We start from the raw sequence: 23,327 nt of genomic DNA on the forward strand, positions 1-23,327 counted from the left end.
TAATTCTGTAACCGTTGTGGATTCAATAAATGCATAGTGAATGAGGTATGATCCTGATACTCAATGCTGTTTGCAGGTATTACTACCAGACTGCAGCCATTTACTATGATCAAATATGATCATGCACAACTGCACATAAGAGCAATGAGCCAATATTAGTTTTTTGTTTCATGATAGTTTAAAGTGAAACTGAACCACCCTTGCACTTTTCAAGTTCTGTCCATAGGTTTTATCCACACTAGGGACAAACCTATTATAAATAGGGTTTATATATCAGGCACCTGATGTTTAATTCTCAACTGCAAACAACTAATTCAAGCAAAGTCCAACTCGTAGGTTTGTGTCATCATTCATGACCATAATTAGACCATTAAGTCACTACATCAATGGACCTGGTTTAAAAACAGACGGTTGGATTCAAACCCATGATCTCTGTTGTGAATGTTCATTCTTTTGATGTGTTATTTGGCTCAAACTACCCGGCCACCTCCAAAGTAGATGTTCTGAATGAATGATGCTCACATCGATACGTTTTCATTACTACCTTTCCTCCACAGATGGAACTGAATAAACAGTCACAAAACAGAATGCATAACACAAGATTCTCACATATGCCTACAATGATGACCTCATTAAAACTAATGTGTAAACATCGCGCACTTCAACGAAGCTTTTGTCCAAAGAAACACAATAGACATGTGCAGGTCAGTACATTGTTTCGTGTTTTCTTTAGCCAACATAACCTGCTATGAGTTTTACTTTAAGCATTCAACAGTGTACAGTTAATGTTATACATACTTTTACCACCATTGTTATTAATTTATTTTGGGTTCGATCGTGTAGGTATGATGCATTCTATATCTTCTTTATATAACCCACACGACCCGACAGAGCCAATAAATCAAGTTGTCACATGGACAAATACATCAATTGGTTTGGTATTTCAGCAAACTAGGATGTTGAAAAGCAAGCTCATTTTTTTAAATAATTGTATATGATGTGGAAGACAATTACACCCAGAATCATCAGGTATGAACAAAGGTGACTTTCTGCTTTTCAACATTCTGGTTTGCTGTGAACCAAAATCTATTGGCATATTTAACCACGTGACAACTTCATTTAATTGGCTCTGGGGGGCGGTGTCGGGTTGTTAAAATTATGTAACCCAAAATAAATGAAACATCGATGTACTGTACAGTTAACAAAGTGTCCAATAGCTTTTATGACGGTCTATTTATGAACTAGCTTGATACATAGCTGACAAAGTATATAAATTAATGGGTGCAATGAGTATGCTGTACACGGTCATATGTTAAGTAGTCATATTTACTCACAGCTACCATGTTTATACCTGGGTCAAGACAGTTGGGACCTGGAGACTTTATTCATCTAACATTGCCTGCATCAGCAGCAAAGCGGTGCAGTCATCTTGATTGCTCAAGGTGGGATAAAGTCTTGGGTACGGAAGTGGGCATGAGTTGTCGGGAAAACCTTTATATTTACTATATCCCTTTGAAATGTCAAAAATCATTGCATTTTTTACGGTGACAACTTCAGACGTGGTAGACCAAATGGATAAGGATCCCGTTCACAATAAGTAGTTGAATGGAATTCAAAACAATATGCGTACCTTCGCCACGTTATCTTGGTCACTATGACGAATATAGGTAACTACAGACGATACATAAACACATTTTTTTTCTTTTAAGACTTGATATTTTCAACAGGGCAGTTTTTTTTTACAAATTTCAAAATCTAAACAAGTACTATATTTTGATTTATAGCTTTCGTGTCTGCAGGAATTAATATTCTTGGTTCTTTCGGTAAAGTCACGTAGCAGGGAAACAATAAAATAATAAAAACATTTCGGGTCTTAATTGATTGTTCACGCTTACAGTGGCTTTCAGACCGCATCCATTATTTTCGTCTCCCCCCCTCCTCTTTTCCGAACATAGATGGACTCGTCCATCTGAATAACTGCCAAATCGCTCTCCGTGGTGCTAACGTTAAAAAAACGCCACTTTTTTCAAATTTTCTTGCTGTGGTTTTCACGCCTGATGATGATTGCTTGTGTTGCAGTCGAAACGTCGTGAGAATTTTATTGTTTTATATTTTATTATTGTATTGTTTCCCTTCTACGTGACTTTACCGAAAGAACCATGAATAAGTACTATATTTGTGTAGTGGAGTAGGAAGGTGTGCTGGGGAAACTGCGCGATTGTATTGAGAGAAAGGGAGATTGGAGTTGGGAGCTGTGCGGTGAAGACATGGAGTTCGAAAAACAGAGTTTAGAAGAGAGTTGGAGCATGGTGATAGCGAAGCCGAAGCAAGACGAAGCAGTTAGCAGTGGAGTGAGCATAGTGATAGCGAAGCTGAAGCAAGACGAAGCAGTTAGCAGTGGAGTGAGCATAGTGATAGCTAAGCTGAAGAAGACGGAGCAGTTGGCAGTGGAGAGAGCGTAGTAATAGAGGAGCTGGAGACGGGGTGTGCAGAGACAGAGAAGTGAGATTGGGTTTCGCTGTGTGTGACGACGCTGTATAGCGGAGGAGCTGAGGAGGATAGCCAGCAGTCGAGAGAGCGTAGGAATAGAGGAGTTGAAGACGTGTGTGCGGAGCAGAGCGACGTGATACTGGGAACCAAGGTGGTGAGCGAGACGGGCGAAGCACGGCGAGCGAGCCGCGGTGTTCAGGATACGGTGGCGTGTGCAGAACGTGTTAGACGATGAAAATAAAGAAATGGTTGAAGAAAGACAAAAGTTGTTCGTGTAAAGTTCAACCACTACATTTGTAATAGACAAATGATTCCACATACACAATGAGCCAGAACTGAAATGAAATCAGTTCTGAAAGTTTTTAGATTAATTTGGGTATGTAATCGATCACCTCCATCCTGGTATTAAAAAAAAATTCACAGAAACATGGTGGTGAGATTTAATGTTCTAATTTTTACCTAACACTTGGGTTTAAAATTTGCTTGTGAGAATTGATTTTCAACTTACTTGAGCCGAAAAAATAATACTAGGTGTTAAAAGTGTTTTACACTTAACTGTTTAATTTGTTTCACTGTGCGTGGTGGTGGAGGGCCTTAATGACATAAATTTGGTCAGACCATGAGAAGGCCTTCATCCAAATTCTATTGACTTATTTATTGTTACTGTACCACTTGTATTATCTTGTTTGGTCTGGTTTTCTCCATTCGCCCAAATATAACATTTGCTCAAATGTAAATACTTGATTTTTAAGTGCATGATCGCAAATGTAAATACTTGATTTTTCAGCGTATGATTCGGTGTGTGTCGGGAAAAGATTCAATCTTCTTTGGTTCTTTCGGTAAAGTCACGTAGGATGAGAATAAAATAATAAAATAAAATAAGACAATAAAATTCTCACGACGTTTCGGCCACAACACAAGTAGCCTTCTTCAGGTGAAGGAACAAAAAACTGTCGGGACGACAGAGCTTCAATGAACGCTGCTAAGATTCGTAGCATCTTTTAAGCTGGTTGAGAGAAGTGAGGCACCTTGACAAAGGGGTTTACATATCAAACAGGAGAATTTAGCATTAAAATAGCTGAGGGATTAGCTTGTGACTGGTCACAGAAATAGCTATGTTAAAGTCAAAGCCTACACATCCACAGAGGCACCTAGTGCATGGACGCCAAAGGGGGCTGTAACAACTCAACTATCATACAGTACAGCGTTCATGAGGCTATCCACATATACAAGCACAGAGACAATTTCAACCGAGAAGATGGATTCTGGCTTAGTAACCATTGGAAAGATGTTTTAAACCATTTCGGTTCTTAATTGTATTTTACGGTGACCTTCAGACCGCAGCTGTTTCGCTGGCATTGACTCTTAATACTTCTCACACCACGGTTAATGGTATGGCTTATAACATGGAGTATAACAGCGCCTCGTAGCTGTTTCTCTCCCCCTCGTCCGTTCCGACCATGGATAGACTCGTCCGTCTGAACGGGGCTCGTAGCTGTCCGTGGTGCTGACGCTGAGGGTAAGAATCCACCCATTTTTTCACCATATAGCATTGTGATATAACGACTTTTTTAGACTCAGGTTTTTTCACATCGGTTTACTGTATGATAGTTGAGTTGTTACAGTCCCCTTTGGCGTCCATGCACTAGGTGCCTCTGTGGATGTGTAGGCTTTGACTTTAACATAGCTATTTCTGTGACCAGTCACAAGCTAATCCCTCAGCTATTTCAATGCTAAATTCTCCTGTTTGATATGTAAACCCCTTTGTCAAGGTGCCTCACTTCTCTCAACCAGCTTAAAAGACGCTACGAATCTTAGCAGCGTTCATTGAAGCTCTGTCGTCCCGACAGTTTTTTGTTCCTTCACCTGAAGGCTACTTGTGTTGTGGCCGAAACGTCGTGAGAATTTTATTGTCTTATTTTATTTTATTATTTTATTCTCATCCTACATGACTTTACCGAAAGAACCAAAGAAGATGAATCCTTGCAGTCACGAAAGCTTTAAATCGAAAAAAATTCAATTTAAATCGATACATTGTTACATACCTCGTTAATAAAGCCATGTTCCTTGAACGTATACACGTGCACCGTTATATGAACGCCCAAATGATTTCTTTAGCTGCAGAGTGATGTTTAAAAGGCAGCCATGTGAGAATGAATGCGAGACATGGAAGGCCAAATCTGGGTCGGCTCACATTTCTTGAAGTCACATCCCGTTTGCAAACAAGTGCAACGGAATGAACAAATTAATGGCTACAAGTGTCGAGTTTTTGTTCAACAGCACGAGGTATATGGTTGGTATTTGTTGTTTGACATCAGGAGTAGTTACGCTAATTATTTCCTATCTGTTCTGAGTCATCAGCAGTGAGGGAACAGCATAAGATGTTTTTGAAATAAGAATAGTTTCCTGTGGTTATTGCAATACACACCATGTTTCTTATTTTACATAACCATGATCTTCCTACTTATATTTGTAAATTTGCCTTAAAGGCACTCTAAGAACATGGTTTTTAACCTCTCCCGAAAGGTTTGATATCTTTATTCTGGAATGTGTATTACACGTGTATATATTATTGCCAGATATATTAAATCTGCACATACTTATCTTATGCGCACACCTGTGTCATGCCTTGTTAGTTTGTAAAGAATCATGGAGAGGTGCATGCTTGGAATACACCAAGAGATAGTAAGAAAACACGTGGATCAGAAAGATAACAAATTAGACACTTGGTATTGAATGTTATAAAAGTGGGATTTGCAAGACGTTACTATAAGGGGATGATGGCTGATAGTCGAGACTGAGAACAAAGTGGCAGCTGGAAGAACACACCCAAAAGTATGTTCAACGCGGAGATGGAGATAGGAACAGCTCATGCGCGGGAGCTAAATATATTGTTGCACCGCCTAAACACAGGTATGATGACTTGGGGTGGTCTTCATCCAGCAGTGGATAGACAATCGGTTATTTTAATTAATTTTGTTGCTTCAATCCTGCTACGTATGTATTCTCAAATATCATTCCAATACAGCATATATGAGGTTCACGAGAAATTAGACATTAAAATACCTTAAGTGATAAAGTTTGTTGAGTGCACCCACTGACTGCTGTACATTGTGTAAAATGTTAAATGCATACCAACTTAAATTGCATAAATATTCCGAATAATGAACTGCACTACAGTATATGTCCAGAATAGCTGTTCTATCTTGAGCAACATTATTGTACTTCTCAGCTAACACTGTCCACTGCAGCCATCACTTTCAACCTCAACAAGATTGCTGCTTTACATCGGCAGAGACTGGTTTGTTTAACACGTAGGCTTTCGTGACCAATATTATTCATAATAAAGGTTTTTGGGTTAGATCGCGTTATTTATAAATGTGTCGTAACCCTCCACCACCCGACACGGTCAATTATGAAGAGACTGGTTTATCACCTCGGTGCCACTGCCCTGCAGCACCGCCATGTCCATCACTTGGATGATGGGAATGGCAGCCGAGCCTGCATCCGGAACGGCCGTCACCTGTCCGGTCGCTGTAACTTCCAGAATTCTGGCCTCTGTGGGCGGCTCCGTTTCAGTCACGACGTTTGTTTGCATCGGCTCGATCGGCAGGCTCTCCCCGTCGGTGCCCACCACTGTCACAATCTGCCATGTGCTGCAGTCATCGCGTTGGCCATCGTCACCGGACATCGCGGTCGCAATAGTCTCGATGTAGACCGACTCTTCGGACTTGGGGACGCCCAGCTGTGCTGGCGAAGTGTGCTCGCTGCACTGCGTGCCCGCGTCCTCGCCTGCGAGTGGTGTAAGGATTTCCAAGCCGCCGTCTGTGCTGTTGCTACGCAGCACACGGCCCGATATTTTGTCCTTGCTGTCCACCACCATCAGGAAGGTCTGCCAAGGGGCATTCTTGTCGTGTACCTGTGAGGTTTGGATGTCAAAATATATACGTCATCCACTGGGCGAAGATGATGTTGTGGTGCAATGGTTAGGACACAACAGTATAAATTGGTATATCGCAATTTTTTCCATCGGTAGGTCGCGAGCGGTGGGGTAAAATGTGTGTACCCCCACATATTTTAAGATGTCTGGCCAACGTGGAAGAGTGGGCCAAAATAACTACTAAAAGTGGATCTCTAGAGCTCGGTCAAATGGAGGCCCTTTGGTCAGCAATGTCGTGAGCAAGCAATCTCAGGGCTGCACCATCACCGTGACAACTGGGCAAATTCTAGATTTAAAGATTTCGTGACTGCAAGGATCCATACTCTTTGGTTCAAATATTGTCATGTGCCCATTTTGGCACAAGGGAATCCCCACGAGATTTAGTCCTAACATGTGAATAATACAGTTCGGATTACCACAATTGCGAATTTTATAAAAAAAATCCATGGGATATATCTTGATTTGAAGCTTTCGTGACTGCAGAAATCCATACTCTTTGGGCCTTTTGGTAAAGTCACGTAGGTAGGGATATATCTCCTAACACTAAATGGTAGAGCCCAATATGATGACGAGGCAGATAGCTATATTCATACATTTACGACGTCATGAAAGAATTGGTATTAATATTTTCGAACACTTTACACAAATAAAACGCCGAAACCTCAGCTACATAACATTTACTAACTCATCTAAAATGCACGACCATTCCAAATGGAAATAAAATCAAGCATCAATTGTAAATGCAAAACGTATCCACATGCATTTATTTTACACGCTTGCTGTGCGAAGTGTGATCGAGTCGGTCCCCCCATCTGCTGACCAGAGTGTGGCGCCGCAGCGTCGACTTGTCTGTAAACGTGCGTCCGCAGAAGTTGCACATGTAGGGCTTCTCGCCCGTGTGAATGCGGTGGTGGCGGTTCAGCGCATTGAGCTGTGTGAATTGCTTCCCGCACATGTCGCAGCAGTACGGCCGCTCTCCTGTTTGCACACAACACAGCATCCAAGTTACAACATTACGTTAACGTGTGTACACGTGTAGCCTTCTTTGTCAATACGATGCCAGGTGAAGGCCTTCCCTCTACATTGTGTGGGTCATAAGGATTATTTTACTGCTGTATATTTCTCTATGCTGACAAGTGCTAGCTGGTGAAGGTGGGGAGGATAGATGGAGCATGGCACAGTGCAGTGGATGTTTGTGCAATGTCCTTTTCTGACAATATTGCGTCTCAGTAGCCTACACCTGATGTATGCATGGCGGTCGCTCATCCAAGCACTGTACAAGCTCATCTCTACTTCGCTCCTGAGATCTGATGAGAGCAGGTGCATTCCGTGCAATTTGATCATCAGATAAATATTGATTAGGGCACGGTCCGTTTTAACATTTGTTTTAGAGCACTGGCTATCAGTGAAGAATGAAACTTGCATTAGATAAGGGCCCTAACTCTCAAGAAGAAAAGATATGGAAAACAAAACGACTCGTACTTATTGTCTTTACAGCCATTCAGTCACCACAATAAAATTTGTGGTGCAGATATAAAGATATGTTGCTTAAACAGACCTATATGAATAAATGCAACCAACTCCCAAAAGGAGCCAGTAAGAGGCCACGCTAACATGGGCAACCAGGATGCAATGTGTCAGTAACTTTAGGCAATTTTACTTTAATATGAATGAGCTTATGCTGACATATGCTGACATTTTAAAAGTGTCTATTACTAAATATCTACTCACGGTTAACTGTTCTTACGTATTTTTCTGACTGCTCAAGTGACATTTTCAAGTGTCATTTTTTTAACCAGGTGCGAACTTAAAGAGACCAATATCATCTCATTTGCAATAATGAGCTGGGGTATTAGTCTGCCAGTAAGGGGTGATAATTGCTATGTATAGTTCCAATTGAGACATTTTGCAGGTAACTTTAAAATTTGGGAAATCTCGACTCCGATTCGCGGGAGTGTCTGCTCTCGCGAACGACATTAGAGGATCTTAAAATGTCCACCGTGAAGCAGACAGATGTTATTATGGTTGTTACACCCACAGTAATAATAAGAGTGGCCGCTGGATTTGAACAGTCAATGTTGAGGAAAACGCGCTGCTGCTAGGCCATGTCACGGGTCATCAAGAAACTCTTACATTTCTATTAGGGCCCCATGTTGGATAGTGCAGCCCCCAAATATTCACGCCGTGTCTATGGCCTCTCCATCTGTCTGCTATGAAGAATGGCCAACGCCTAAAATGTTGCCTACTGTAATTTTGGTTCCTGTTTCAGGGCAGCGTTGCTGACAAATGTGTTGAGTTTCAGCGAGTGAGTTTCTGATGTAGATGTGTTCGTACCCGTGTGGATCTTGGCATGCTGGTACAGAGAATTTCGCTGCGCAAAGGCGCGGCCACACACGTTGCACAGGAAGGGCTTGGAGCCCGAGTGGATGCGGTTGTGGTGCTTCAGGTACTCCTTGGAGGCGAAGCTCTTGCCGCAAGTCTCGCACATAAATGGGCGCTCGCCTGCAACATTGAGAAGCAGTGTCTGGCAGTGCGGCTTCAAGCAACAGAAAACCTAGCTTTTTCAATGTGTGCATCCCTGTGATTGATCTTACAGACAAGTGAACATTGTATGAAATATATATTTAAATATGCATGCAAATGAACATTCATGGTAATGGTTGTGTATTTCAACTCTAACGACTACTTATAAATGGTGTAAATGATACATCTTAAAAATATATTTTTTAAACTGTATTATATTGTGAAAAATATATATTTCAATGAGAATCTATGGATGCATACATACTGTAAGTGGTAAAAAATGTATACGTTTGAAAAATCTCAAGATTCTATTGGTTGATATTACTAAAATCAATAAAATGTAATGCCATTTAATTACACAACGCATAACAAAGCCAAATTCCTGCGGTGGGGCAGCTAACTTAATATGGGCACTTTACCAAATATACATTCAAATAAATGTATTCCTTGTGCAGTGACGTGTAACTGTGACTGCCTACCCGTATGAATGCGCTTGTGGTAAATCAGCATATGATTCTGAGTAAAGCGTGCACCACAATCCTCACACACAAACGGCTTCTCCCCTGTGTGTGTCCTGTTGGGGAAAAAAGTGACACAAAAGAAACAGCATGACGTCACGCTAAAAACACAAGAGCCATGAAGATCATTCCCATGTTACTCGTACAGAAACCGTATGAAACCAAAAATGTTACACACTACGATAAAATGCGCATTTAAAACCCCACACTGAAATATGGTATGGGCTCAAGAGGTTTAACCGAAGTGGGAGGTGTAAGAAATAAATGTAACGTTTATGGAATATGCTAGATAACAATTACATGGATGTGCTAATAAATCAATCTCCCGTGTTGATGAGACAGCACAATAAGAATGTGTTGAAATGAAACATTTAATAATGTGTCCAGGGCAATGAGATAAATGCAACTGCAGTTTTGCGCCCAGTCAACAGCTGTTCTCCAAATGCAGCAACCCAATCCAGGATACATTGCGCAAGGCTACGGTTTAGCAATGCCGATGAACATCGCCAAACAGACATGAAAGCAACTACATTAATGGTGTCAACAGACGACATAATAGCAATCTATAATTCACAAAGAACATCCATGGTACCATACAAAGCAAATCATTTACTATAAAAAGATAAGCTTGTAAGCGGTTTTCAACTGTAGTATCCGTCTACTACCAGTTCTGTTATCACTCTCCACTGATATTCGTGGCTAGCAATCCAACTCGGTTCACGAGATTCATAGCGTGGTGCAAAAACTAAGGCACCACGACTCCTCCCAGGCCAGCATCGTTACATTGAATCGTCAGTGATATTCAGAATCCATTGAGGGAGAAATAGAAACACACGGATCAGACAGCGTACGCAGATTAAAGACATCATTGTAACTTCTTAATCTTCTTGGTTCTTTCAGTAAAGTCACGTAGAATGGAAATAAAATAATAAAAATAAAACATAATAAAATAAAATTCTCACGACGTTTCGGCCACAACACAAGTAGCCTTTCTCAGGTGAAGGAACAGAACTGTCGGGACGACAGCGCTTCAATGAACACTGCTAAGATTCGCAGCGTCGTTTAAGCTAGGTGGGAGAAGTAAAGCGCCTTGGCAAATGAGTTTACATATCAAACAGGAGAATTTAGCATTGAAATAGCTGTGTTAAAGTGTTGGATCTGCAGGGTGTTAAAGTTAGAAATTAGCATGTAACTGGGAGATTAGCATGTAACTGGTCACGGAAGTAGCTATGTTAAAGTCAAAGTTTACATATCAACAGAGGCATTTAGTATATAGACGCTAAAGGATTGCAACTACCCAACTATTATACAATAAATCGATGTGAAAAAACTAAGTATAAATGACATCAATATAATAAATGTACTCAATATATTCTTCAATAAGTTGAGCTATTAACATAAAGTAACTGGGTATACACTACACTATATAATGAATACCATATAGTAAACTAATAAAAACTAAAATATAAACTACATCAATGTTATCAATAAACTCTATATGCTCTCCAAACAGCTGAGCTACTAACAAATAAGTCGTTATACATTACAATGCCATATGGCGAAAAAATGGGTGGCGTTTTTTTCTTTTCAACGTTAGCACCACGGACAGCGACGAGCTTTGTTCAGACGGACGAGTCCATCTATGCTCGGAACGGAGGAGGGGGAAGAAACAGCCACGATGCGCTGCTCTGTCCTGTGTTGCGTTACAACTATGCTATAAACTAGACTACTATACATTGCAATGTTATACCTTCCAATCTAAACTACATTGTATAATGTCGTATACACAGCCCAATGTAAGCTCTAACATTATGCATTATATTGATATGTCTCCAACTAAACTTTTTTCTACATTACACGACTATACACCGTAATATACACTGCCATAGACAAACCCACCCTTGAATTATACAATGCGTTACTATACACTACCCTATACTTTAGACTGTAAAATATTAGACATGTAATATTACACTATGTATTATTCTACCAACCCTACTGTATACCACACTGCTGTATATTCACTACACAATTACGATACTATATATTGCCTTATGAATTATGTTAAACATTACAATGTTATACTATTTATTATACAACATGCTATAAGCCATACCATTGACCGTCGTGTGAAAGGTATTAAGAGGCAGTGCCAGCGAATGGACTGCAGTCTGAAAGTCGCCGTAAAACACAATCAATTAAGAACCGAAATGGTTTATAACGTCTTTCAATGGTTACTAAGCCAGAATCCATCTTCTCGGTTGAAATTGTCTCTGTGTTTGTATATGTGGATGGCCTCATGAACGAATCTCTCATGGTAGCCGGATGGCTTGCAGAGAACCTCCGTCTTGGAGAAGTCAATGTCATGTGAGCCCACTGAATTATAAGAGTTATCTGCCACGGCTGAGGTGTTCGTCCTACCGTGTTTCAAGTCTGCTTCATGTTCACGGATGCGGTCCGAGATATGTCGTTTGGTTTTTCCAATGTAGCTGCTACCACAGAGGCAGTTTAGTTTGTAAACGCCTGGGTACTGTATGTCTGGAACAGCATCTTTTACAGATGGAACCAGATCACGGATTTTATGTACTGTGTTGAATCGGACCTGGATCTTGTGTTTATTCAGGATTTTGGAGATCTTTTTTGTGACCCCCGCAATGTAGGGTAAGGTGATGGTTTTGAATGGCTCCTCAAGAGGATCCTTCTTCATGGCTGGAGTGATGGCTTTGCGGATTGTGTAGTCAGAGTGACCATTAGCCTTGAGAGCTTGGTGTACGTGCTTGAGTTCACTGGCAATGTGCTCCTGGTCGGAAATGCATTAGGCTCTATGGTATAGAGTCTTGATGAGGGAGTTCTTCTGGGACGGATGGTGGAGGGAATCCGGTTTTAAGTAAGCATCCGTATGGGTAGCTTTCCTGTAGACAGAGTGGCTCATTGAACCATCAGGTCTTCTTTTAATTAGGACATCCAAAAAGGGTAGCTTGCCATCTTTTTCGATGTCTATGGTAAATCTGATGGCTGGGTGTATGGAATTGATGTGGTCGAGGAATTGGTCTAGAGCAGGCCGGCCATGTGGCCAGATGACAAAAGTGTCATCCATGTACCTCTTCCATAAGGTCGGGCGTAGAGTGGCAGTCTGGATGGTGTCAGTTTCAAATTTCTCCATGAAAACGTTGGCTACAACAGGAGATGGGGGGAGCCCATTGGGGTGCCCTCAGTTTGTTTGTAGAAAGTTCCATTCCAGGTGAAGTTATGTATTGGTTAAGCAGTGTCTCACCAGGGAGGGTACATCAGTATGCAGTCCTTGATGAACCAAGTCTTCAATGATTGCGATGGTGTCAGGTACAGGAACTTTGGTGAATAAGGAAACCACATCAAAACTGACAAGCAGGTCGTCTGGGGACAGGGAAATACCTTGATTGTCGATACCAGATGAGTAGAGTTTAATACCGCAGAGGTGGTTTTTCCAGTAAAAAGTCGCAGGATTTCAGACAGAAAACGAGCCAGTTTGTAGGTGGGGGAGTTGATAGTGGAGACGGTGGGACGAAGGGCTGTATCTTCTTTATGTATCTTTGGAAGGCCATATAATCTTGGTGGCCTGGCCGCAGAGGGTTTCAACGAGAACTGTTTGGTTTGATCAATTAATGCTGTTGAATCAGAAATGATTTTGTTGGTTTTAGTAATGAGGCTGTTGGTGGGGTCTCTTCTTATTTTTGTATAGCTGCCATCGTTGAGTAGTTCCTGAATTTTGTTGTTATATTATATTTTGTCCATGATGACAGTGGCATTGCCCTTGTCGGCTGAGAGGATGACAATGTCATCTCTCTTTTTTAATTGAGATAATTAAAAGCGCTCATCTTTGCTGATGTTGCTAGGTGGCATCTTAGCGTTTTTGAGGCTTGCAACGATTTGAGATCTTGCTACGTCTGCAGCGATGTGACCCAGGCCCTTGAGTGCCACGTCGACATGGTCAATGATATCATTAACTGGTATGTGTCTAGGTGTGACTGCAAAGTGTAGCCTTTTAGCTAAAATGGCTTTCAGACCATCAGAAATAGAACTGTTACTGCGATTAATTGTAACTGTTAATAAAAGTGGGCTTGGGCAAGTTGTCGCTACAAGGGATCATGCTCGATGGTCAAGAATAATAATGAAGTGGTAGTCAAGGGAATAAATGCTTCGAAGAGGACATCCAAACAAGAAAATGAAGCTTTGAAGTAAGCGGCCGCTAGGTGGCCAGTTGTATCACAGGATTGTGAGAGGGGACAACTTGTGGAGGCCTTCGACCACCAATGGATCGACCATGACCCCTGCTGATAAATGATGAGGAATAAGAACCCACCTCTGGTGAACCTTGAGGGAGGAGACCTGCGAGAAGCGAGCAGCGCACTCGGTGCAGTGGTAGGGCCTGTCTCCCGTGTGCGTGCGCTCGTGCAAGCGCAGGGCGGTGCGGGAGCTCAGGCCCTTGCCACACTCCGGACAGGTGTGACGTTCAGCACCACCCTCGTGCACCTGAATCGTGTGTCTGCGCACGTCCTTTTTACGCTGTGGAATATAAATAGACAGGTATCATTATCAGAGTTGTCTCTTTTTGTTTGCATTTTGACTGCTTGTGTTGTGGTTATTGCAAACATGATCCCTTGTATAAAGGTGTCAGTTTTGGTGCCAGATAAAAGGGTAAAAACCTATTACTAGGTACGAGCATGTTCAAGGCATTAGTCTCAGACCAGCAGGCAAGGGCTATTTCAGCAACTCAATGGTAATTGTACTAGTCTAAAAATAATCAGCCCGAGACGATTACATGGTATAAGAAATTTCTTATTTAACATACATTTATGTTCGTGCAATTTTTTTTATTTCTCTTGTGACTGTTGTATTTTATCTCATTTCTATATGCCTCATTGCAGAACTTTCTTGTATGTTTTGTTTTGCCATCTTGGTTAGCCCGGTCAATCTTGCAAATGAGACTATCCTGAGTTCTCAACTGGTTAAAACATCAACTTGACTTGATGTTTGGTATTGTTAAGTCCCAGAAGAAGGAATTGTACTCATTTTAGCCAAAAGGGTTGTGACATTTGCATTGATTAGATCATACAATTGAGAGACAATACTGCTCCTAGTCTGCCTATGCAAATCCAAATTAACCACACATTAGGAACATAAGTGCAATACAATTTACCTGGGCCTTCTTTTGTTTCCAGAATTGACCAATATTAAATACTGCAAAAATGTACCTCAGAAGTCAAAAAGGAAAATTATTTCTCGTACGTCCGATAAACCTGTTTTAGTCCATTCCACCATATTCGGACTTAATAATATTAAACATACAACTGTCAGACTTCTCAGCCATATTTGTATATGCCAAAAAAATTTCATAATAATTTCACAGATAAACTAGATCACTCTGAAGATTTGCAAGATTGTAACAATAAAAGCCTGAAACATTAAGAGCACTACTTAAAGGGCATTTAAAATATCTGTATTAAAAGAAAGTCAAAAGTTCTGCCAAATGCCACATTTATGAGCGTAAGACTGATGAGTAAACAAAAGCATGTACACAATCACAACACACAGGCCACACCTTAAAGCGCTTCCCACAGATGCCGCACACAAACTGACGGTCCTCGTTGTGCACATGCCGGAGGTGTGCGCGCAGGTTGCAGCGGTTAGTAAACGTCTGCCCGCACTCCCTGCAGCAGTACACAATGTCTGGCTCCATGCCATGGGCCTGCAAGGCATGCTTCATGTAACTCTTCTCGTACTGAAACTCTTTGTCACAGTTGGTGCACTCGATCACCTTGCCTGCGCACTGGCCTGCGTCGCTACCTTCCTGTTCTGTTTTCTTCCCCCGTTTGATTTTCTTTCCGTCAATTGAGATTTCAAAATCGCTGGCATCCTCCTCTGCCTCACAAGGTTCTTCTCCAGTGCTAGTACAGTCTTCTTCTGTTCCGGCGTCAGTCGTAGACTCGTGCTTAGTGACACACTTCATTGCTCCTTTTAACTCGACTGCGACTGCGGGAGCCGCTTCCTGCTGCTTGAGTGCTCCCTGAGGGAGATGGACTGGAAGTTCTGTGGCCATCTTGCTGCCACCCTGCTTGACCCGAGTTTTCTTTGCCAGTGCTGCTTCAGCTGCCTTCATGGCCCTGGCCATCAGTCGATTGCTGCGGACATTCGGCTCTGTCAGAGCTTTCCCAGTGTCCTTTTTCAGGCGCAAACCAATTTGGTCGCTGGAGTTTCCTTCCATCACCGATGACCCAACCTGGAATGACAGGATTTCCAGCGATGATGCACCGGCCTCTGCCAATTCGAGTTGTCTGTTGCCGCTGTCCTCCGGGGAATGATGTTGCGCATTGCCGAGTGGTCCGACACCGGCTCGCAGGCATGCTTCTGCTAGCTCTGCGCACTGCATCAGCCCCGACAGGCTCAGCAGCCTGCCGACTTGCTCAAAGCACACTTCGACACGACCCGTGTATACAAACTCAAGGAAGGCGGCCAAGTCAGCCGCGGCAGCATCGTGCAACTTCACGTTGCACGTGGGCGACACGCCTTTGCTTTCCACTTCTTCGTCAGCCACCCCACCAGCTTCTGTGGTTGTCAGCACATTGACTGGAAGCAGAATGCTGTAGAAGTACGTGCTGGCAGATGCCAGAACAGCTCTGTGAGCGGGAAAGCAAGTTTCCTCGGCTTGAACGGTCAGGTCGCACAGATGGCTGTGAATCCGCAGCTCATTGAGACCTCGGAGCACAGTGCTGGCCATGGCGGGTCCTTCCAAAACCGCGGTAGCAGCGCCACTCGCCATGCCTGGCGACCAACTGCTGTACACGAATAATCCACAGAGTGCACAAAAAGTAGTTTAGTAAAAAAAAATTAACATTATAAGACATTTTCTTTGTCGCACTACATGTCAATATATATTGATAATGAACCGTCAGGAGCACTAGTCACAAACACCGATTAACTGAAGTGGATGAGTGATTCACGATGCTAAGACCATGTCACAGTATTAAATCGGTACGACCAAGATCCTGTATTAGAACACACAGCCACCCATGATTAAATATGGTTCTCAAGTCTAATAAGGTGATGGTCTCAACTGTGTTACCAAATGAGAATAAATAGAATAGTTTGACTTATTTTTGCATTTGCCAGCTCTAAAATGTTAGATTTGACTGCCACATAATAATGAATGCCCTATGCAAGGCATGATGGAAGTTGCACCACGTACAGTGAAGAAAGGGAAACTTAAGTAATCTCATAATTAGTTACGTGAATATCTTCCAGGGGACCTTTTTCTGTCATAGTTCTGAATGGAATTTTTATCATCATCATCATAGTATGGGAGAAAAACAAACACCAAACATTTTGATCCGCCACAGAGGCTGATTATGCCCGTTTGGTGTTTGTAATGAGCCAATATTTTAAACCAAACGGTTGCACATTGAATACTGCATGCATGGTAAAGCCACTACATTCGTTTGTATGTGATGATGTCATGATGAAGGATTACCTCGGAATGTCTCTTCAGTCCCTAATAACTGAAAGATGATGATGGATTACAATGTTTTTTTTATTCTGGATAACCTTTTCTTCATTTTACACATTCCACACTCATTTTGCATTTACTTTCGTAGTACCTGTACTATATTTTACTGTACACATTCAGATGTACACATTTTATGCCATGCCCTCTGCACGTACACTGCATTTCTCGTATTATCCATGACACCATTGAAAAAAAAGATTGTAACAATGTGCTTTCAACTGTATCAATACCTTTTAATACCTACCATAGGTATATTATGCTTAATCTACCAACATGCCTACGACGAATAACGTATTGCAGCATACCAAATGATAGTACATTGAACACTGCACGCATGAATAAAACATCACAAAAAACTACAATCACTTGACAATGCTGTTTTACCACCCATGACGGTCGCAATTATGCTCTACTATAATGGACACCCAATCGTTCCCAACAAACTTTAGATTCGGGACAGTTAAATGAGCTTTGAATTTGAGGACTCGCAAAGCATCACACAATTAACGTCAACTTTTTATGCCAATAACGAAACGTCTGCTCAGGCCGAGACGGCAACATCGAACATTTTGCTCCTGGTTCTTCCATTCATTTGCAACGCATTAAACCGCTCTTGTCGAGTAACTCCTACACCCAGGTAATCATGTCCAATCGGAATGTCAAGCATCGTTAATGAGATCTCCCAAATATGACGTCATGTCGCTTTAATGCAACTGCGTCATGACGTCACCCCGGCGCTATGGCGGCACGCCTGAGCGTAACTTTAAAGTCACATTTTTTTGTTACCCTCAGTAAAAAAAAAATATGTATTCTCAATGTCTTTGTGCGGTGGTCTCTTTAGTGTCTATTTGCCAGGATTTTTTTTTTTTAAAAAATATTCTTCAATGGCCACATCTTCCTTGGGGCGCGCAACAAAAGCCAGCAACAGCCAGAATTCGTGATTCGTGCGATTCGTTTGTACGGTCTTGCGTCCACCACCGCCGTGAACGCGACTCGTCTTTACCAACACCTGCAACGCAATTACAATGGTTACCAAATAAAATACGGGGCGAGCATTCGTTAATGAACTCGTACGAAGACGACCGACGAGTCGCCGCCTTACCGTGCGCCTGGGAGTAAATGGCGACCCTCGGAAATGCGTCGCTCAAATTCCTACAGCGCATAGGCGACGCCCCGCCCGCCGCGCGCGCCCATTGGTCAAAATCCTGAGCGCCGGCCAATCGGAGCTCGAGGCGGGCGGCGCGAGGAGGCCGCGCGGCGACCCGCCGGCCAATGGGCGCGCGCGGAAGCGTCTCGGCGGTGCTTGTGCGCGCTGGGGAATGCAAGCGGGGCGGCTGCGCGTCTGCTCGTAGGTTTACAGTAAAGAGAGGCGAGGAGCCCCCCCCACCCCTCCCCCCACCCCAACCCCTCCCCCCAACCCCTCCCCCCACCACCCCCGGTCACCTCCATCCCATTCGTTCGCTCAACACTGAAACAAAAAAACGCAGCGAGCGAGATTCCTCCTCCATCACGAGATGTATTTATCCGAGAGAAATCCCACGAGCTAATGAAGATCTTTCCCCCCCCCTCCCCACCGCCTCACAGACGTTCCAGCAGGGGCGGATCATAAAGTTTCTGAATCAGAAATCTGTATTTAGACTGCAGAAGGAATCCGATGAGCTATATACAGTTAATTTCCCACAGATGTCCAGTAGGGACAGGTCATAATGTTACAATAACAACCATACGAAAACACTACAGGAGTGTAAAGTATAGGAAAGATTAAACAAAATCACTTTAAAACGGTATGCAAATAAAACTCAACATATTTTTGTTTTATCTTACCAGGTAAAGCCCACTGAAGCGATTCGGCCATAAATGGCATCTCAACGAAGTGGCTTGTCAGTGTTGAAATTAAAAGCGGCAAAAATATTTCTAAATAATCTACTATTGTCCATCAAGTCTGAAAAGCAAGCCTCCGACTATGTTTCAATTTTCCCGGGTCTCATCAAGCAAAAGCCAGGCGTGTTTTACAAATGCTGCTGGGTTTTTTAGATGTTCAGATGTTATTGGCAAGCACACTCCAAATACATTATTGGGATCCAGTTCAACATGAAATGAGGGGTCATGTATTTCCACGTACAAATAAAATGCAAACTAGTCTGTTGAACTTTTAATATTGTCCGGCAGGATTTTTTTCAGAAAGAAAAACTATACTGGGCATATATACTCGTTGGTTCTTTCGGTAAAGTCACGTAGGTAGAAGAAAAAATATATATATCCATACACCCATCCATCAAATTCACCATGGAAGTGGAAAATGATGGCAAGCTACCATTACTGGATGTTTTGATCGAGAAGAGGCCTGATGGCTCGTTGGGACATTCCATCTACAGGAAAGCCACCCACACGGATGCCTATCTAAAGCCTGACTCCCACCACCATCCAGCCCAGACGAACTCCCTCATCAAAACACTACACCATAGGGCCCGCTGCATCTCCGACCAGCGCCACCGAGCCAGTGAACTGGAGCACGTACACCAAGCCCTCAAGATGAATGGATACTCAGACCACACAATCCGCAAAGCTGTATCCCCAACCATGGGGAGACAACCATCTGAGGACACAATCAAAACCATCACCTTGCCATACATAGCAGGTGTTACTAAAAATATTTCCAAAATCTTAAACAAACACAAGATCCAGGTCCGATTCAATACAGTACACAAAATTCGTGATTTGATCCCATCTGCGAAGGATGTCATTCCTGACATGCAAAACCCTGGTGTCTACAAACTAAGTTGTGTCTGCGGCAGCAGTTACATTGGGGAAACGAAACGACATGTCTCGGACTGTGTTTGCGAACACAAGGCAGATTTGAAGCAGAACCAATACCTCTGCCGTGGCTGATCATTGTTATAACGCAGTGGGCTCGCACAATATTGTTTTTTTTCCGAGACCAAGGTACTCTGCAAACCTTCGGGCTACCATCAAAGATTTGTCCATGAAGCCATCCAGATATATAACACGGAGACAATTTCAACCGAGAAGATGGGTATAAGCTGAGCAGTCATTGGAAGGACGTTATTAACCAAGCAAAGTCATAACTTGTTGTGGTGCTTCCATTCTTCCCTGCCGTTTGGCTGCTATCTCCGACTCTCTGAGTTGCATTGCCCTGTTGGGTGCCTCTGCATTAACGGGCTGGGGTCTCACTAACATGGCCACCTCTGCTCCCTTAGCCTCGATGTATCGATGGTTCTGGCTGTGTGATGGACTTTGTGTCTCACTGGCATGATCACCGTTGCGGTGGTTCTCTTGCGTTGACGTGCTTACCTCTCACAGCGCAGTTGGCAGCGCCGCAGCTTGTGTTACACATAGACATAACATTACCTGCTAATCTCCCTAAACTCCCTGCCTAATCTCTCCCATCAACATAGTGCTAATATTCCATTAACACTGCTGTTGTGCGCATATGCGGGGACGATATTCTTATGCGGCGACGGAAGCTCATTTCATGCTAATCTCTCTCCTTAATCTCTCTCCTTAATCTGCCCCATTAACACAACTGACGTGCTTGCGTGCGGGGATGGAATTCCTTTCCAGCTTGGACCCCGCCTGCTTGTGCTTGGCCAACATCTATAACTTCTTGTTGTAACAGCTCTCTCGCTGTGTTCTTCCTGGTTCAGCAGTTCCACAGCTGGATTATTTTTTCCGCCTGAGGACGACCGCTTGTGTTGCGATCGAAACGTCGTGATATATAATGTTTTATTTAATGTTATTTTTCTACCTACGTGACTTTATTGAAAGAACCAAAGAGTATGGATTCCTGCTGTCCCGAATGCATCAAATGAAGATTATACTGGGTTTTAACATTTCTGGGCTCATCAAGCTTGTTAAACAAATATTGCTGGATTTTCAGATGTTTTTAAGTAACTTTGGGGGCCCATTCGAAGCAAGGCAAGAGTGATACTTACTCTTTGGTTCTATTCGGTAAAGTCACGTAAAAAACAACAAAAAATAAATAAATTCACGACGTTTCGGCCACAACACAAGTGGTCTAGAGGACAGTCTGGTCCCTTCACCTGATGAAGGCCACTTGTGTTGTGGCCGAAACGTCGTGAATTTTTTTGTTGTTTTTTTACGTGACTTTACCGAATAGAACCAAAGAGTATGGATCCTTGCAGTCACGAAAGCTTCAAATCTAGAAAAGAGTGATACTTATTTTACCAAACTTCAGTGAAGGCAGGAAGCATATACACGGGGAATACAGAAATAATACTTGACTCAAAGCTTTCGTGACTGCAGGAATTCATATTCTTTGGGTCTTTCGGTAAAGCCACGTAGATAGAACAAATAATTAAAATTATAACATCACGACGTTTCGATCACAACACAATATTCTCAGCAGCTATCCCGCTATATTTTTTACCTGATGACGATTGCTTGTGTTGCGATCGAAAAGTCGTGATATATGTTTTTATTATTTGTTCTATCTACGTGGCTTTACTGAAAGAATAGAAATACTGTAATATTGTTAAAGTGTTTGTTTGGACCACTGCCCTCTGCTGCCCACAACCTAGACTCACACGTAGTAGTCTTTTTTGGGTTGGATTGCGCAAATGTGTCGTTAAACCCACCACCAGCAGACACAGCCAATTCATTAATAGTATAGCACACCGGTGTGTTGGAGAGTAAACCCAAAACATTTACCACTCGAGTACGACGTTTCGCCAGAAATTACAACTAACATCATCAAGCGACAGCCAGACTTGGGGAGAAATCCTCCTGTTTCGGTCTTAGAGCAATAAATGTTACATTCTAAACTCACAGCTTCTTACAATATGCTGTGTGTGGTTGTCGCTTATCGCACCACAATCCAAGCTAATCCGGCTGAGCTTCCGAGATCTGACGAGATATGGAATAATCCAGCCAAGTTGTCATCATCAGTCAATATATCTCTACTGCTGGATGAAAGCCTCCCCACGCTGTTGCGATCCCTTATTGTCCAATGCTGCGAGTAACCGTCTGACTCCTGCATGTGGACGGATCTCATCATACTTTTCCAAAATCACCCCAAGCCACTCTCATTTACTTCTGTAATTCATAATTTAGATATTCATGTAATGTGCGGTAATGTGTTTATTGCAAGTGTGCATGACAGATGTACTCTTTACCAGCTTGCATGAAAGTATTTGTTTCATTTCACCATTTCCAGATTACAACATTAAACACATTCATTTCAGATACAGCTCTAATTTGTTCCTGTGGTCGAGTTTGGAAGAGCCACTAAATGATGAATGTAAATGTATTATGTAAGATTAGTTTTTAATTATTATCCTTTCATATCATAAGCTGTTATATGTCCTATTATAAATAAGGTCATACAAAAGTCTGTAACTAAATATTATGCTGGCTCTCTTTATCCCAGGGCTGCATTATATGGTTATTAAAGATGTCACTTTTTGGGGGGAAAATTTCCTGCAAATTTATCACCATCCTGTTATCGATGTCATGCCACCTCTGACCTTTAGACCACACCGTATATGGAAGCACCTTCCTACCCTCTGTGCAAATGAGAATAATGTTCGTCTCAGTCAAGCCATGATAGCTTCGACCACTGGCCATCATCGATAATATGGAAATACAGTATGGGATATCGTTGGGTATACCTTTTGATTTTGAAAGGTAGCCAAACGTCTGGAGGTTCCAAGAGACAGCAACCTATCTCTTTAAACTCAAATAAGTGAGATAATTAAGGATTGTTACTTTTACCTTTTGAGAATAGCCAGGGTGTCGTGCTTCCGACCTCAATTATTTGTAAAGAATGTTAATTAGTGTACGGTCTTATCTCAAATTGTTTTACGTTAACACACTCTATGCTGGGTTTCCTGCATCCCAATTGAAGCAAATGGTGCAAAGCTCAGCAGTCCAAATTATATTTATTTAAGTGTGCAAGGCAGCATCATGTCAGTGCCACTTTTTAATGATTTGCATTCACTTCCCATCTCTATGAGATGTGAATTGCAGGTTCTCTTGTGAACCAATAAAGCTCTCAAACAATATGGTACCTGATTAGATAACTGATTTATTTCACATTTACATTCTGGTAAGGGCTCTTAGATGAGCAAATAGAAAGCATACACCTTGCAGCTTCAACATAGGCGTTTCAGAATCACTGACGGAGCTCTAGAAGTCCATAATAGAGTAGCTTTGTTTTGTTTAATGCAACCCTATGATGCAGCCCTGGGATAAAGAGAGCCAGCATAATCTTTAGTTACAGACTAGTAACGAATGGGCATCCGTTGTTTATGTGACACGTTAATAATTTTCGATTTAA

At 42.3% G+C, this 23,327-nt stretch overlaps 1 protein-coding gene across 4 annotated transcripts; it reads right to left on the reverse strand.

Annotated features, from left to right (window-relative positions):
- Positions 1-699: 699 nt before the first annotated feature.
- Positions 700-18,187, reverse strand: LOC116947365 (GDNF-inducible zinc finger protein 1-like). 4 transcript variants are annotated; one of them, XM_032963009.2, is made up of 7 exons: positions 18,114-18,187; positions 15,050-16,280; positions 13,811-14,013; positions 9,433-9,527; positions 8,765-8,932; positions 7,251-7,408; positions 700-6,409 (listed from the first exon to the last, which is right to left on the reverse strand). In XM_032963009.2, the coding sequence occupies exons 2-7, from the start codon at positions 16,265-16,267 to the stop codon at positions 5,900-5,902; spliced, it is 2,352 nt and encodes a 783-aa protein (XP_032818900.1). In that variant the 5' UTR covers positions 16,268-16,280; positions 18,114-18,187; the 3' UTR covers positions 700-5,899. The 4 variants fall into 4 exon arrangements, with proteins under 4 accessions (XP_032818900.1, XP_032818898.1, XP_032818899.1 ...); XM_032963007.2 differs by having other exon boundaries at positions 15,050-16,283; positions 18,114-18,175; XM_032963008.2 differs by having other exon boundaries at positions 16,976-18,165.
- Between the last annotated feature and the right edge of the window lie 5,140 nt (positions 18,188-23,327).

This window comes from Petromyzon marinus, chromosome 29 (assembly GCF_048934315.1).
Source record: "Petromyzon marinus isolate PM22_M1 ecotype Great Lakes invasive population chromosome 29, UKy_Petmar_22M1.pri1.0, whole genome shotgun sequence".
NCBI classification, from domain to species: domain Eukaryota; kingdom Metazoa; phylum Chordata; class Hyperoartia; order Petromyzontiformes; family Petromyzontidae; genus Petromyzon; species Petromyzon marinus.

Bases quoted from the DNA above. Each gene is read 5' to 3' on its own strand.
- LOC116947365 (XM_032963009.2), bottom strand. From the start codon at position 16,267: ATGGCGAGTGGCGCTGCTACCGCGGTTTTGGAAGGACCCGCCATGGCC. The intron at 8,933-9,432 runs GTAGGCAGTCAC...TCAATGTTGCAG, and splicing joins CCACAAGCGCATTCATACGG to GCGAGCGCCCATTTATGTGC. The intron at 7,409-8,764 runs GTACGAACACAT...GTGTGCAAACAG, and splicing joins GCATGCCAAGATCCACACGG to GAGAGCGGCCGTACTGCTGC.